The sequence below is a fragment of the Aplysia californica genome, unplaced genomic scaffold (assembly GCF_000002075.1).
Source record: "Aplysia californica isolate F4 #8 unplaced genomic scaffold, AplCal3.0 scaffold00001, whole genome shotgun sequence".
NCBI classification, from domain to species: Eukaryota; Metazoa; Mollusca; class Gastropoda; order Aplysiida; family Aplysiidae; genus Aplysia; species Aplysia californica.
In genome coordinates this window covers 4047378-4063405 of record NW_004797271.1, presented here as the reverse complement: position 1 = coordinate 4063405, position 16028 = coordinate 4047378, and the positions used below count along the sequence as shown (strand labels likewise).

At 40.6% G+C, this 16028-nt stretch overlaps 1 protein-coding gene across 1 annotated transcript; it reads right to left on the bottom strand.

Annotated features, from left to right (window-relative positions):
- Positions 1-5906: 5906 nt before the first annotated feature.
- Positions 5907-15903, bottom strand: LOC101863390. Its single transcript, XM_013086989.2, has 5 exons — positions 13411-15903; positions 12583-12732; positions 10366-10406; positions 7513-9994; positions 5907-6153 (listed from the first exon to the last, which is right to left on the bottom strand). The coding sequence occupies exons 1-5, from the start codon at positions 15879-15881 to the stop codon at positions 6003-6005; spliced, it is 5295 nt and encodes a 1764-aa protein (XP_012942443.2). The 5' UTR covers positions 15882-15903; the 3' UTR covers positions 5907-6002.
- Between the last annotated feature and the right edge of the window lie 125 nt (positions 15904-16028).

Sequence of the window (16028 nt, the reverse complement as noted above, 5' to 3'; positions counted from 1 at the left end):
TGAGCATGTGTGGCCTAAATAAGCTAAACCCCCCTCCCTTACCTTATTTAGGCCATATGTGGCCTAAATAAGCACTCCCTAACGGAAATGGTCGACTACTGCCCACAGTTGAGTGGCACTCCACCATATTCCACGCGTGACCCATAGACTTAATTCATTGTCGTAGCCAATAATTATTTATGGTCTCTGGTCATAGCCAAAAGATTCATCAGCTACAATAATACCAACAAAACGTTTAATGTGTCCCGCGCGCTCATACATTGTATGACCTTATATGGCTGTCCCTGTGGTTTTATGCACCTCGCATAATTTAGCAAATTTTGATCATTTTTTGCATAATTTCTGATTATTTTTCTTTGTTAAAATTAACAGAATCGCATAATTTCACATTTTTGGGCTCAGTTTGCATAATTTCAGAATTTTTCTTGCATAAAACAACGGGGACAGATATGGTCGCTCTTAAGGACAAGTGGGCTATCCCGAAAAATACTGTTTTGAGAAAATCGAAGGTAAAGTTTTTGGACTCCTGTTCAGCTTCTATAAAAGACAAGGAGAGTTTTCTCAATAACCAAACAAATATACACATCAATGAAACCAAACTTCTCTTATAGGTAGAGCAATGCCCCTTTTGGTGTAGGCCAAGATTTCTGGAAACCCCCGAAATCTGGGTTAGCCCGTTTGTCCTTAAAATTAAAAGTGACCATATGCAGTTGCGAGCGCCGTAAAACACTTACCAAAACAAAGCAACAGTAACTTACCGTATATATCAAATTATGAGACTTATCATGAACCATGAAAGGCTAACCGCGAGTGGTTGGAGACTTAATGCAGGGTCATAGCCAAAAGATGTCATTAGCAACAGTAACTTATAATATCCTATGAGACTTATCGACTCTGAATGATGAAAGGCTAACCGCGGGTGGTTGGAGGGCGCCACTGGTAGATCCCTCTTCTTTACTTTCCCTTTGTTTCTGTCTGTCAATGTCTTTCTGTCTATTTTCCAGCACTAAATGACCATAATTGTGTCGATATACGTCTCTTTACTCAAACAATCAAAGGCCAACCGTCAATCCTAACTTGGCTAGCTTCTGTGGTCACAACTCTCGATCGAAGAATCTGCTTGTAAATTGTAAATATGTTACACTCTGGTCGACATAATTTAGGTTAATTAAAGAAACATGCGATCTTACCTGGGTAAGTGAAACTTGTTTCTGATTTTGTCGAGTAAGTCATCATCAGGAGCTGAGTGGGAAGATGAGAGAAGGCCTGCGTTTCCCGCCGCTGGTCACACTTTTGATCACGATAGTCACATTCTCAATTAAGTCATCTTAATAAAGCATGGAATGCTTTGACTTTGTCTCAAACTCAAAGTGAGGGAAAGGGTAGGCATCTTCCTACTCAGCTCCTGGTGACTTACTCGACACAATCAGAAACAAGCTTTACTTACCCAGGTAAGATCGCATGCTTCTTTAATTTTATCTCGCAAGCCATCAGGGCTTCGGGGTAAGATGAGACTTTAGAGCCAGAATGTGACTATCCAGTCGCTAAACCGAATCAGGACAACTGCTTTTCAAGCGATGCCAAGAGAACATTGTCACATAATAATAAAATGTTTGAAAAACATTTTGTAAATCATTATGAGGGTTTATTTGCTGTTTGTTTAGCTTATAATCCCAAAATAACATTTTGAATAGAGTAAAGAATTTTTTTTCAAGATGATATGTGGTGACATGGTGATGATATCTGCATGTAATGTGCAGAACACTTAAATGCAATAAATCATATGCATGCTGAATAAATTTAAAAGTAGAAAATGTGACATGCATTGTCCAGTTCGTTTATACAAATCAGTAACACTGAAAATAGTGAAACATTTTCCAACACCATGAATTGTGTTGAGATAATGGTATAAGGTACAGACATGTAATGTCTAATCGTTTTTTTAATTAGAACCTAGTTGGAATTATTTTACTTTATGTTGGTTGGAATTATTTTACTTTATGTTGCATAAGTAAAGAGTTTTCTTCCACCAAACAAGTGATGAGATAATGATACCGTGCGTATAAAGTTGACATGTAATGTCCAATCCATTAGTGTAATAATCAGTTTCATGCTGCATGAAATAAAGAAACCTTGTCCATCCTGATTTGTGATGAGATAATTGTACACAAAGAAGGTGAATGTACTGTCCATCAACTAATGCAATGTAAACATGTAGAACTCAAAATAAAGTAAACATCCTTCAACGTAATGAATTGCAGTGACAATATTATACACAGAATAGACTTGTAAAGTCCAGTCGATCAATGTAATAAATCGGTTTTAGACTGCATGAAGGAAAGAATCCTTTTCCCATCATGACTTGTCATGGGATGATATTATATGTACAGAGTGCTGACCTGTAACGGCTAATTAACCAAAGCAAAACCGTAGTACGGTGACTAACATACAGAATATTTTAATCCTTATAAGTTTTGAAATAATGATATCATTATAATATAGATATTGAATATATAATGCCCGATCAATAAATGCAATAATTCATGTGGATTTTGAAAAGTATGTGTCTAGCAGACGTTGTCCGAAGTTGTGTTTTACTTGCTTTTTGTAAAATCGAGTAAAGGTACTCTCTTGCGTCCAGCCTGCTGCCTCTAAAATTGTTGTGAGTGGGACATCTGCTTCAGAGGCAGCTGATGTGCTCGCGGGGTGAGTGCTATGCGCAAAGAATGCAAAGTCAGTTCCTGCCAGTTCCAGAACAGATTTAATCCATCTTCATAATGTGTCCTTACTTATGGGGAAGTGTGGCCTTTGGAAACTGATCAGGAGACGACTTGTGATGTGTTTCCTATGCTCTCCTGTCATTTTTAAATACAGCCAGTATCTCTACGATGCAACGCTGTGGGCGTTTTTCAAATGCCAAAAAATTCCAGAGGCTTCTGGTGACAACCCTTGCGAGAATGCCTCAACAGATTTGAAATGAAAAATGTACATTTGTTTGCTGTCACAGTCATGTAATTAGTGTTTAATTTATACAACGTTTGACACCTTTGTCCGGACAGGAGGGCCAACAACATGACGCGCTTTAAGGACACTTCTTTTAAAGTGAGGCTTTCATTGGGGTACCCTGTTTCTAGAAAAGAAAGTACTGTGTTTACACCCCAAGTGGCTACTAGGTATAGACTCAATAGCTCCTTTAATAAATCTCCTAACTTGAGGCAGGTTACCAAAAGATTCTGAACTATTTTCCTCGTTGATATAACATGCCAGGGCAGAGCTTACAATGCATTAAGCAGAGTACGATTTCCCTTCCGTGACTTATGAGGCAAGGAAATTGAGCGCAACGTATTAAGGGGCAGTGAAATTGAATCCACTTGTTGGAGGACCGCGTACCGCTTCCAGTCCTCAATGTATCGGTGATACGCAAGGAGGTTACGGTTTTAAGTTCCTTGGTGATACACCTTCTTTGTTTCATTTCGCCTCGAGGACATGAGAAGGTCGGTTGCTGCTTCAGAAAGGCCTTCCCTTTCTTATTTTTTCCTGACACTTTGCACACTTGCAAGCGAAGCTTTTTGTGCAAGTGATGTGTTTGGTCTGGACTGCTTTGTAGGGGGAGAAAATTTTCTCTTGCAGACATAGAAGGACTGGCTTTTCGACCCGGATTTGCATCAGGAGTGGGGAAAAGGGCTGTGAGGGCCAGCATGGTGCCACAATGATGAAGAAGTAGATGACGATGAAGAGGAAGAGGAATATTCATACCTTGGTGTCTTTCGTCCTCTTATTTTGGCAGGGACTTTGTTCGACTTTTTAAAAAATTTTCATAGTTTTGTCTGCATCTCAATAGCAGAGAAAAGATTTGCCTGTACCCCAGGTATTTGATTCCCATCATTATCGGGCCCTTTTTGTTCTGATACCGGACTTTTGTTTTGAGCCGGTCTCTTATTTTCCCCTGGCCCAGTACAATCGTCATCTTCAAAGTCAAAATCTGCCAGGTTGAATTCGTCTGTCTCTATTACGGACATGTTTGTAAATATTATAATTGCAAATTTGTTCACGTCTGTGAAAAAGAAAGCCTACTCACGTGAGTCCAAAGCAAATAGGAAATCTTAGAAAAAGGTTAACAAACCAAACACCCGCAGGAACAACACATTTTAATCCAAGGGAAACAAGAGGCGTGACCGAACGGCGAGAGAACTCAGCCAAAAGTGACCAGCGGCGCCAAACGCAGACCTTCTCATCTTACCTCGAAGCCCTTATCGCTTTGCGAGATAAAACTGGGAGGTGGGCTGCTTCGAATGACCCTGCCTGTCAGGGCCATCCACCTCTTCTTGGAATACATCCTATCATTTGTATTACGTTGTACTACTTCTAGAAGAAGAAGTGCAATACTCAATGAAAGCTATAACCTTCCCAAAAAAGGATCGAACTTGCGTCATTTAAGTGCACAATGAAGAACTAGTGAAGAATCATGGTCTCTATCAAAATGAGTTCCTCTGATAACTAGGTCATGGTCTGAAATCTGGAAGCTGAAGAACATGTTGTACGATACGAACGGGAATTCTTGTGTCTCGACTGGTAGATCTAGTGGTGGTAGTACCAAAGGTATTACAACCAAAGATCGTACATAGCAAGATAGTTCACTCCTGTCTTTGAGCCAATTAAACAATTGTCCTTAAAATCCGATGGCATCCTCTTCGAAAAAGCGCCCGCTTTTCGAACATAGTCACTCTACTTGTGTGAAAAACAATAGAAGTGAAACTAACAAGCTGTGCTCTTCTTCTTCTTCTTTTTCTTCTTCTTCTTCTTCTTCTACTTCTTCTTCTTCTTCTTCTTCTTCTTCTTCTTCTTCTTCTTCTTCTTCTTCTGCAGAAACGAAAGAGATCTTTAAAAAAAAGACTGCAGCGCCATCTGAATCAATGCGCGGACTTCCGCGGACACCTTTTTGGCAGAGTGAACTATCTGGCTATATAGCCAAGTGGGTGGATTTACCCCAACTGTACTATGTAGATCCATGACCATAACAGAAGAATTTTCTTTTATAATGGCTTTATTGGTGCATAAAATGAAGACAAATAAACACTTCATTGATTTTAAAAGATACTTTAGACTTTCATCCACCATAAATACACAAGGTCTAGCATCAAAAAGTACGTTAGGTCTACTTACTTTGCTGATGCTTGAGGATGCTCTTTAAGAAGGCTGCTGTTCAACATCCACAGGTTCAAAAGTTGATGAAATAGGAAAAGGAAGTCCAGGGGATGTAACTCAATAATCATGAGTGGCAAAACTCTCCTCAAATGATTTGCAGAGTTTTGTCCCTTAAAATTGTTCAAAGTGGGTGGAATTACCCCGTGGGTGGAATTGCCCCGGTTCACCATACGATCTTTGATACAACATAGCATGAAATCATTAATAAAGATATAATATTCATCTCTACATCTCTGCATTATCTATGTATGTGGGTAATCGAACCTTATCGTAATCTTTACTACAAGATGATTCACACCGCCAGAAAAGGGCACAATGTCTAAGGTGACGCCACCCGCTATTTGAAGACGTTGGGGGTTTTTTTCGTTGCTCAAAGAGAGGAGTAAACCGTCTTATGGTGCAGGATCTTTGTCGTATTGCGCTGATTTAAAAAAAAAATCTCTTTAATATTATTTTCTTTCAATATTTTGAAACGTAAACATAAGTCACGGAATCGTGACCCATTTTCAGACACCGTCACCAACTCCCATCTTTATTGTGTACCGGTGTATTATTTAAAGATAACGATTTTACACGTTAGACCAGTTAGACCCACCTTTTTCATTCCGCAAACCCTGTCAAATCTTTCTTTGGGGGGGGGGGGGGGGGAGTCAGATACCACAGGCTAGAGCGTTTGGGGACGAAAGGGGGGGGGGGGAGATTTTACTGGAATGTAGCTAGTACAGGTACCAAAACAATTGTAGTCTTGCCTATTCTTGCCTCAAGTCTTGTCTCACTTTCCAGATTCTGTTCATCGTTCAGCGGGGTAGTAATGTTGCCAGGAGTTTCTGTTGTAAGTAGTAGTTTAGCATCAGTCTCGGCTGACAGATGAAATTGTCCTCAGTCAGAGCGCTCAACAGTTGTAGGGGAAGTCGACGGGAAACAGCGGTCGTACACAGGACCACCACTCTGAAACAGGAGATAAAATATCGATAAAAATATTGTTTATTGATCCATCACGTTGGAAGACATTGACAGTGCGCTTTCACCAGCCAGTGGGGCACAAAAACTAGATAGCATCAAACAATGTATACATCTACATGTTTTCATTCTCTCTCTGTCTCTCTCTCTCTGTCTCTCTCTGTCTCTCTCTCTCTCTCTCTCTCTCTCTCTCTCTCTCTCTCTCTCTCTCTCTTTCTCTCTCTCTCTCTCTGCCCCCACTCTCTCTCCCTCTGCTAGTGTATGTAGTGTAGGTATGCATGTATTGCACCCCTCTCCCTTCTCATACACTCTCCCACCCTATCCCTCGTTACATACAACAGGGTAACTCTATGGCAAAAACTGGGCATGCTACAATGTATCATAGGGAAATTAAGTGTAACAGTGAATGGCTTCTTGGGGCAAAAATCACAACATTCGCGCTGGTGTAACGGAAAAGTAGCGTGTTATACATGTATTTTGCGCTGGGAAATGAGAGGGTAGGATTAACAAGTGAGTATTTCAAAAAGATCCATGTCTATCCATTTTGAGTTCGGCAAACGAGAGAACATGTGTCAAGAAAGCAGTCTGCTAGTTTTCGTGTTGTTGCACAAACCATTCGATGGCTTTTCACAAGAGGCAGAAGAAACACGCTACGACATTAGTCAGTTTCCCTTCTGTACGATTTATTCCTACGAACGTGTAAACAGAAATCAGTCTTCAGGGTGGTGTTTCTGATTTTTGTTTCTATTAAACAGTCCCCCAAAATTTAAGGGAACAGAGTCTAACTCGGGGAAAACATCACATATATCTCCAAACTTCGTAGATTTTAACTGAAGCAAAGATGCCACAGTCGCCAGATCTACCATGCGAGAACCTAAGAAGACGAAAGAGCCCACTGCCCTGAGTGAGCGACGACTACAACAATGTGACTGAGAGTGATATCTCAGTTTTATTCGCCCAAACTTACCTTTATGGATAATGCTGACACGGAGTCTGATAACCAACGGTTGTCTTCAAAAGGCCTTATTAATACATGTATTAGCCCTGAAAGTAAGGGAGAGAATGCCGCTTTCTCTGAAATGCAAGCACTTTCTTAAGGTGAATTCCAGATAGAATGTAAAATAAAACATTGCTGCGTCTTTCGGTCGGAACACGACCGTGGAAAGCCGCAAAAGCTTTTAGTTAAGCGAGCTGTACGTGTAGTAGTAGTAGAAACACTGTAAAACGTTGGTGACTCTGGTTTAGGGAGCTTTTACAACGTTTCGACAATTTGCTTCCAACGGGAACCAATCATTTATTGCCTTCTCTTTTGCAATGTTCCTGTGACATTCGCTTCAAGTCACTCACCTGTGTGGGTTGTCTGGGGTCTGGGAGTAGATGGCTGTCTTCAACGTGAAAAGTGCCCACTCGTCTCCGTCAAGGAAGTTGTCAGTGACGAGAAGCACCAGCCTCCAGCTGTTGTTGATGGCCTCCACGATGCCGTCCGCCATGCTCATGCCAAGCATTTGGTCACGGTCTCGGATATAGGTGGATAGGCCCAGCTCCCTCTCGATGAATGTGTTCAGCTCTCCACAAGGAAAACCGTAATCCGCATCAGCGTAGCCGATAAACACACCCGTTCTGTAGTCCTTTGGCGTTTTCAGCTTGAAGTCAGGAGCGATAGCATTCAGCAAGAACGTTTTGATATAAGTTTGGAATTTGAATATCAAGACAGTAGACAGGAACACGGTTATACATCCACTGAGTATGATTGTGGCGATCAGGAAAAAGAATCGACCATTGCAATGTCTCCAGAGAGCCTTTGGGTGTTCACTTTCTGCTACAGACATTACATATATGTTGTCTGTCAGGCACATAAGATGTTCGATTGAATCTATCTTCATTGCCGTCGACCTTAACCAGGTCAAAGAAGATAATCCTGAACAACTACATGTAAGTATATTTCTCTCCATCAATAATGTTAAGTTCTTATTTACCAAATAAGCGTCATCGAGTTGGTTGATGTCACCTCTGGATAAGACATGTATAGCGTTGTCTTGAAGATTTAATACGTTAAGGTTCGGGACAAATTTCAGGGAAACGGGAATCGACGTGAAAGAGTTGTGATGAAGGATTAAGCTCTCCAGTTTAGGGTTAGAGCTAAATGTGCTTGGGCTTAGATGTTCTAAGTCGTTGTTAGAGAGATCCAGATATTTCAATACCGTGAGCTTAGCAAACAAGCGACCGCTGTGCATGGTCATCATAGTCTTGTTCAACTGGTTGTTGGACAGATCTAGAAACTCCAGTTTGGGGAAGAAGTCAAAGAAGTTGAGGTTAAACTCATAAAGATCGTTGTGGGACATATAGAGTCTCTGGAGGTTTGTCAGACCACGCAGACTTCCCGTGACCTGTTGGTACTGATTATTACTTAAGTCGAGGACTCTCAGACTGTCAGCGTTTTGATAAAAGAAGTCCCACTGAAATGAAGTTCTGTAGACGGAGGAATGGGACAGGTTTAAGAAATGAAGTTTAGAAGGAAACACGTACCGGGAGGTAAAATTTGTTTCATTGATTGTGTTCTCAAAAACTGCACATTCGTCTCCTCTTTGCCTTTGAACAAAGGTCATGGACGGTGCATTTCTTCTATATTCTGCCTCAGCGTTCCCGATGTAACTGTTTGTTATTTCCGCTGTTTCTAGATTACTCCATCCTGTTAGATTATAAAACGGTTCGTAATTTTCAGAAAGGTCTAAATGTTTCACACATTTCATTAACCTCCGGGCCTCGACAGGATCAAAGTAAAGAGATTTCAAACGACTTTTTCTTAGTATCAGTTTTTCGACACACACCATAGGAAGAAAACCAGCACGATCTGACCATGGTCTGATTAAAATACCTTCATCAGAAATGCGACTGACGTCATCGAAATGTAAAACTTTCATGGTTCTGTTCGTTAGAGTAGCCGTGGCATCAAGTAAATAAGGAAGAGGAACGGGACTTCGAAAAACACCAAAACTGTCCAAACTACCCAAAGGTCTCAGGGCCTCTCTGTCAAACCTATACAATCTCAAAGCCTCGTCTATAAATAGTTCCCTTAACTTACTGTCACGCAGACATTCAAAACTTGTTGAATCAATAATTTTCGAAGACGTCATGAGTTCTAATCGTTCTAGTAATGGCAAACTAGAGAAATAGTTTCCAAGGTATGTGTTTGCCACTTCAAGACTCAGTACAGTAAGATTCTTTAATGGGTCCAAGAACTGTTTTGGATACATGTCAACTGGGCAGCGAAGGGAGTTTTCTTTCAGCCGAAGAACTCGAAGTGACACAAGCGGTTCGAAAACTCTTAAAGGAACTGTTTTTCTAGAATTCAGAGGCATAGTAAAATCACAGGATGCTGACGCTAAGGCATTATGTTCTAAATCCAGATACTCAAGTTTGCCTAAACCGAAAAAGGCGTTCTCTTCTAACTCTTTGATGTAGCAGTGACGAGCGCTCAAATGTCCGAGTTGTGTGAGATGAGAAAACGTCCTGTTCCGCAAAACGCTTAGGCAGTTGTTGTCCAAGATGAGAATAGTTGTGTTGTCAGGAAACCCTGTGGTGTTTAGTTGAGTGATCATACGAGAGCTGCAATTGACTAAAACGTCGTTACCATCGAGGCGGATATCGCAGGGTGGTGGTGTTGAGAAATTACTTGAAAGAGAGGCTTTGAACATCGCCATTACTGAAAGATCGTTGAGCCAAGGGGCAGGATACGGTGGTTTGGGTGGATTATTGTTCTTTTCGTTTGGACATACTACGTGAAACAGGATCAATGTTCCACACAGGAAGAAATATGGAGCCAGGGAAGACATCATTTATATTTCAGTCTCATCAATTTCTGGTTTGGATAAAAAGAAAAATATTATTGACAATTTTTAAAATATGTGTGTGATAGTGTTCTACAAAAACATGAAAGTTATTACGAAGTAAACCTTTATATTATTGAGTTAACTCAGGTACCTGTAAAACCTTTTGGATGGGGATCCGGCTGATATTCATTAATATTGTGTTCTTTTGGTACCCCACCCACTTCCCGTTCCTTGGGGTATTAGGTGGATGGGGGGGGGGGGGGGGGGGAGTCACCTGGAGATAATTCAGCCTACATGTACTTTTACGAATGTAAGGGTTTACCCCCCCCCCCCCCCAAAAAAAAAAAAAACAGAGGCTCCAATCACTCACCTGTCAGACTGCCATACGCCTCATTTAAAGGTTTAGAAGTGCTATAGCAAAAAGAAAGTAATGCTTATACACATTTTCATAAGTTTGCTAATTGTTATGAAAACAATATGGACTGCATGGTTGTAATTGTCTCGTGAAAAGGTACTGTACTGAGTGTCTTATAAAAAATGGGACTCGTTTAAAGGGCAATAACTCTGTCATCTTTGAACCAATTTCAACGAAACTTGGTAAAAATGAAATTCAACCGGGAGGGGGGGGGGCATCCCATTGGTCAAAATAAAACAAATCTACCACCCTGTTCGAAAACAAATCAAGTTTTTCAATTTCAACCAAAATTTATTGAAACACAAAACTTTTCAACCATACTGATCTATTTCAAACAGTCACCATTCATGCATTGAAGAACAAATTTATGCAAAAAAAACTACATTGCCAAATAAATCGTGGGAGGTGACGGCTACTTAAATCTCCAGGGATTGACTAGTTCTCTCCATGCAAGCTCCAAAACACCACTGGACGTTTTGAATAACCCCGTGGCGTGATTTTGTATCCATTCTTTAGACGTCCTGTTCAACTTTGAGTTTCAACTGTTCGATCGTGTATTGATTATTTCCGGAGACAATTAAAAAAAACAAAAACAAAGGTAGTAATTTAAAGGGATCAAGTTTGGGGGAATGTGAAGCCCATTCATTTTTAAACTTTCTCCCTAAAAGGCGTTCCCTAAACATTTTTTTACAATCACACAAGAGCCTCTCTAGACAGTTGGGGTGTGATCCCATCCCAGTGGAACGAGGCCTCTACATCTTCTCCACTTCAAACTTCTCCAAAACTTTCTCAGCACGGTGAGATATCCATCTGATGTGACTGTCGTAGTTTAACCGTCCGTGTCCTGAAACCAGAACGGGCCATGCACGCCCTCGTAGCTAAACGTTCCTAAGAAGTGAAATTTTGCGTTTTAACCAAATTCGGTTGAAATTTTTAAAACTTGATATTTAACGGAGACATCGAAGGATTTTCTTGATATTTACTAACTGTTCCACTGGTTGAATTTTATTTGCTTGAAGTTTTGTTAAAATTAGTGCACTAATGGTGGATCAATGCCCTTTAAGTGGGTCCTCTTTTTTGTTAGACATTCTACCATAAATGTTTGTAGTGTCTCTTCATAAAGTCGTTCTTATAGCATGGTTTCCTCTCTTCTATATCTATTTCACTGCTACTGGTCAGACCAACTTTGTGAAAGAAGTTGAATAAAGTCTTACTCCTAATTCAGCAACTCTGACCTTCTTGAAATCATTAGTCTATCGTCTATCGCTGTCTGAATTCTTATGACTTCAATTCTGCTACGGGTATTTCAATTTATTCAACTTCTAAGCATTGAACAATATCCACGTTTAGAACGAGTCGACGCTGATCTTATTCATCAACCGCGTCCTTACAATGGAACCACAAGCATGGTACCTTCACAAATTTTATGGCAATGCTAGAACAGCATCAACCAGACAAACTAGAGACACATTAAATAGTATAATAATAAGTCTAGCTATTCTGATAAAAGTCAGAGGTTTGTCCCCTGGGCGTCTCCAGATGTCTGCGTACCCACCGGGAGTTCTCGCTCTCTCTCTCTGTCTCTCTGTCTGTCTGTCTGTCTGTCTGTCTGTCTCTCTCTCTCTCTCTCTCTCTCTCTCTCTCTCTCTCTCTCTCTCTCTCTCTCTCTCTTACTCTTACTCTTACTCGCTTTATGTCTGTTTGTGTGTCTATGTGTCTTTCATTTCTGTATCATCAGTAATTCTTTCATATATCTATTTATCTCTTTGAATATCTACACCTTTCTGTTTCCGTTCTTGTATCGAGTGGCTCTGTTTATCTTTCAGAGATTCATCCATTAACTGATCTATCGGAAAATTACCTGAATGAAAATATGAAAACTGAGAGTGTAACTGTAACAAGTTGGCGATTTGTACTAGGCTTGATGGTTCAAACAAGTCACTGACTCAAAAGCTGACGAAGCTCATATCGTGTTTGATTATTTGTTTTGTTTTAGATATATTTTTAGGGGAGGGGTTGTTTTTTTAACTAGACTGAATCTAGAAATATCTATTTTTAAAAGTTCACAGATGGTGGATAAATCATGGTGCAGGGAGAGCTGAGAAGTAAGCCTCAATGACGAGTCTTTCTCACTTGCTTTCGACATGAAACAATGACCCGTGATCATTCAGTCAGTGGGGTAGCAATGTTTCCCGGAGTTTCTGACGTAAGTGATAGTTGAGCCTCAGTCTTGGCAAACAGATCAAGTTATCCTCAACAACAGCGCTCAACAACTGAAGGGGAAGGCGGCGTGACCATTTGTTTTTACACACGACCACCAATCTGAAAACAGAAAAGATAGTGGGTTTGAAAGAAAAAATAGGAGAAAGCTGATTATCACTAAAACAGATGGGTAACCGAATAATGCACGAATATCTTCAAATTAGCCATTACAAGCTACATATAATGCAGAGCAGTCTAAAAGTAAAATAAATTTCAGCGCAATACTCTATTGAATAATTCAGAGAGAAGACTACCGGTATTCAAGTTTTAACCTACTGGTTGTTAAATTTTCTGTAGGTAGACATATGAATTTTCGACAGCATAATCGTGCTGTCATGTCTCACAACAAATGAAACAAATAAATATTAAGGCTAAGATATGAATTCAGATACAATAGAATTCTAAAGGCTTTTGCATTGGGAAAGAATATTGTGTAACACGGAATTTCGTAACAGTTTAAGTTCGAATAGAAATTATTATATATAGATCATCTTAAAGATGAAATATTTATTGAGTCATAAACTCTGGGGTCAGACAAGCATTGGTGTAGGACAGAAAGGAAGAAAGATGGACACCATAAAAGAGTAAAGATCTCACATACAGATATCTGTGTTCATTTGTCTTTCGCCATTCAAAGGAGGCAAGACATACAAGACGATGATATAAAGAAAGAAGAAAGGCAGACACCTTTGACAGAGAGAGAGAGAGAGAGAGGGGGGGGAGGGAGGGGTCACTCACCTGTGTGGGTTATCTGGAGTCTGGGAGTAGATGGCTGTCTTCAACGTGAAAAGTGCCCACTCGTCTCCGTCAAGGAAGTTGTCAGTGACGAGAAGCACCAGCCTCCAGCTGTTGTTGATGGCCTCCACGATGCCGTCCGCCATGCTCATGCCAAGCATTTGGTCACGGTCTCGGATATAGGTGGATAGGCCCAGCTCCCTTTCGATGAATGTGTTCAGCTCTCCACAAGGAAAACCGTAATCCGCATCAGCGTAGCCGATAAACACACCCGTTCTGTAGTCCTTTGGTGTTTTCAGCTTGAAGTCAGGAGCGATAGCATTCAGCAAGAACGTTTTGATATAAGTTTGGAATTTGAATATCAAGACAGTAGACAGGAACACGGTTATACATCCACTGAGTATGATTGTGGCGATCAGGAAAAAGAATCGACCATTGCAATGTCTCCAGAGAACCTTTGGGGGTTCACTTTCTGCTACAAATATTATATATATGTCGTCTGTCAGGCACATAAGATGTTCGATTGAATCTATCTTCATAGCTGTCGACCTTAACCAGGTCAAAGAAGATAATCCTGAACAACTACATGTAAGCATATTTCTCTCCATCAATAATGTTAAGTTCTTATTTACCAAATAAGCGTCATCGAGTTGGTTGATGTCACCTCTGGATAAGACATGTATAGCGTTGTCTTGAAGATTTAATACGTTAAGGTTCGGGACAAATTTCAGGGAAACGGGAATCGACGTGAAAGAGTTGTGATGAAGGATTAAGCTCTCCAGTTTAGGGTTAGAGCTAAATGTGTTTGGGCTTAGATGTTCTAAGTCGTTGTTAGAGAGATCCAGATATTTCAATACCGTGAGCTTAGCAAACAAGCGACCGCTGTGCATGGTCATCATAGTCTTGTTCAACTGGTTGTTGGACAGATCTAGAAACTCCAGTTTGGGGAAGAAGTCTAAGAAGTTGAGGACCAATTCGGAAAGATCGTTGTGAGACATATAGAGTCTCCTGAGGTTTGTAAGACCACGCAAACTCCCCGTGATATGTTTAAAGTGGTTGTAACTTATGTCAAGATCCGTCAGACTGCCAGCATTTTTGTAAAGGAAATTTGCTCTGAATGGACGTTCAATGACCTCGGAATGCGATAGATTAAGGTAACGAAGATTAGTAGGAAACAAGTAAGAATAATTTCCGACCACCTTTATTTCTTTATACGTTACACATTTAAATTTACTTGAGGCCAGGTGGCGATACATCGACAATTCCTGATGATACACACTTGCTAAACTCTTATAACTGTTTGTCATTGAGAAGGTTTCGAGATTTTTCCATGAGGTCAAATTATAATAAGGTTCGGGGTTATGAGAAAGATCTAAATGACGTAAACATCTTGTCAGCGGTATTTCCCGACTCCAATCAAAGTCAAATGATGCCAAGCGACTGTTTCTAAGAACCAATGTCTCTACACATATATTCCCAATGACAGCTCCAAGATCGTGTCCTTTTCCAACGAAGTGCAAATGTTTGTTTCCCTGGTTGACTTCCACAAAGTGCAGAGTTTTCATAATTCGATTTGTCAGCGGACGTAGGGCTGGAAACAAAGTGTGCAAATCAATTGCACCTTTGGAGACTCCGAACGTTTCTAGACGATCTAACGGTTCAAGAGCCTCTTTGTCAAACTGAACTAATCGCACTGCTTCCTCTATTAGAAGTTCCTTTAACTTACTTCCCCGCAAGCATTCAAAACTTCTCGAAGTGATTTTTTCTCCGTATGTCATCAGTTCAAGTCGTTCAAGAAAAGGCAAGCTGGAGAAGTAGTATCCAAGATATGTTTCTTTATTCGTCACCTCTAGACTGAGCGTAGTGAGATTTTTTAGCGGCTCTATGAGGAGAGGTGGATACATATCTCGGAAACAACCGCCGCTGTTCTTCTTCAAACGGAGAACACGAAGTGATACCAACGGTTCAAATATTCCAGGAGGAACAGAAGACGATTCCAAGTCGTATGGAACTGTTGCACAACAGTATAAGGACGCAAGACCGTTGTCTTCCAAATCGAGATGCTCAAGACTGCCTAAACCATCAAAGACATCGTCTTCCAGAAATTTCAGTGTGTTGTTGCGTACGCTCAGATACCGAAGCTGTGACAGATGCCTGAAGGTGCCGTTGGGTAGGATCCGTATATTGTTGTTAGCCAAAATAAGGCAATTGGTATTGCTAGGAAACCATATTGCATGCGGCTTGATAATCATTCGAGAGCTACAATTGACAATGACGTAATTTTCGTCTTGTGTGACGTCACATGGGGATGGTACCACCCATGTGCTGTTCGTGAGCGAGGCGTCAAATCTTTTTTGTTCAGGCATGTTGATAGGAGCCAAAGTTACATTGCTTTCGACAGACTTGCAGTTGGCTCCAGAGAGGATGAGCAGCACGCCAAGCACATTTAGATAAGAGGCTCTTGAGGCAGCCATGTTCTCTCAGGCCAGTGGGTGATTCTGAATGTCAAAGAACACCCATGAATCAATACTGTAGCAAAGTATTTTCGAGGGAACCTTATTTCGTGTAGAGTAAAAACTGGTAAAATCTCCTTATTTTTTAAAAATCCTATATCTTAATTA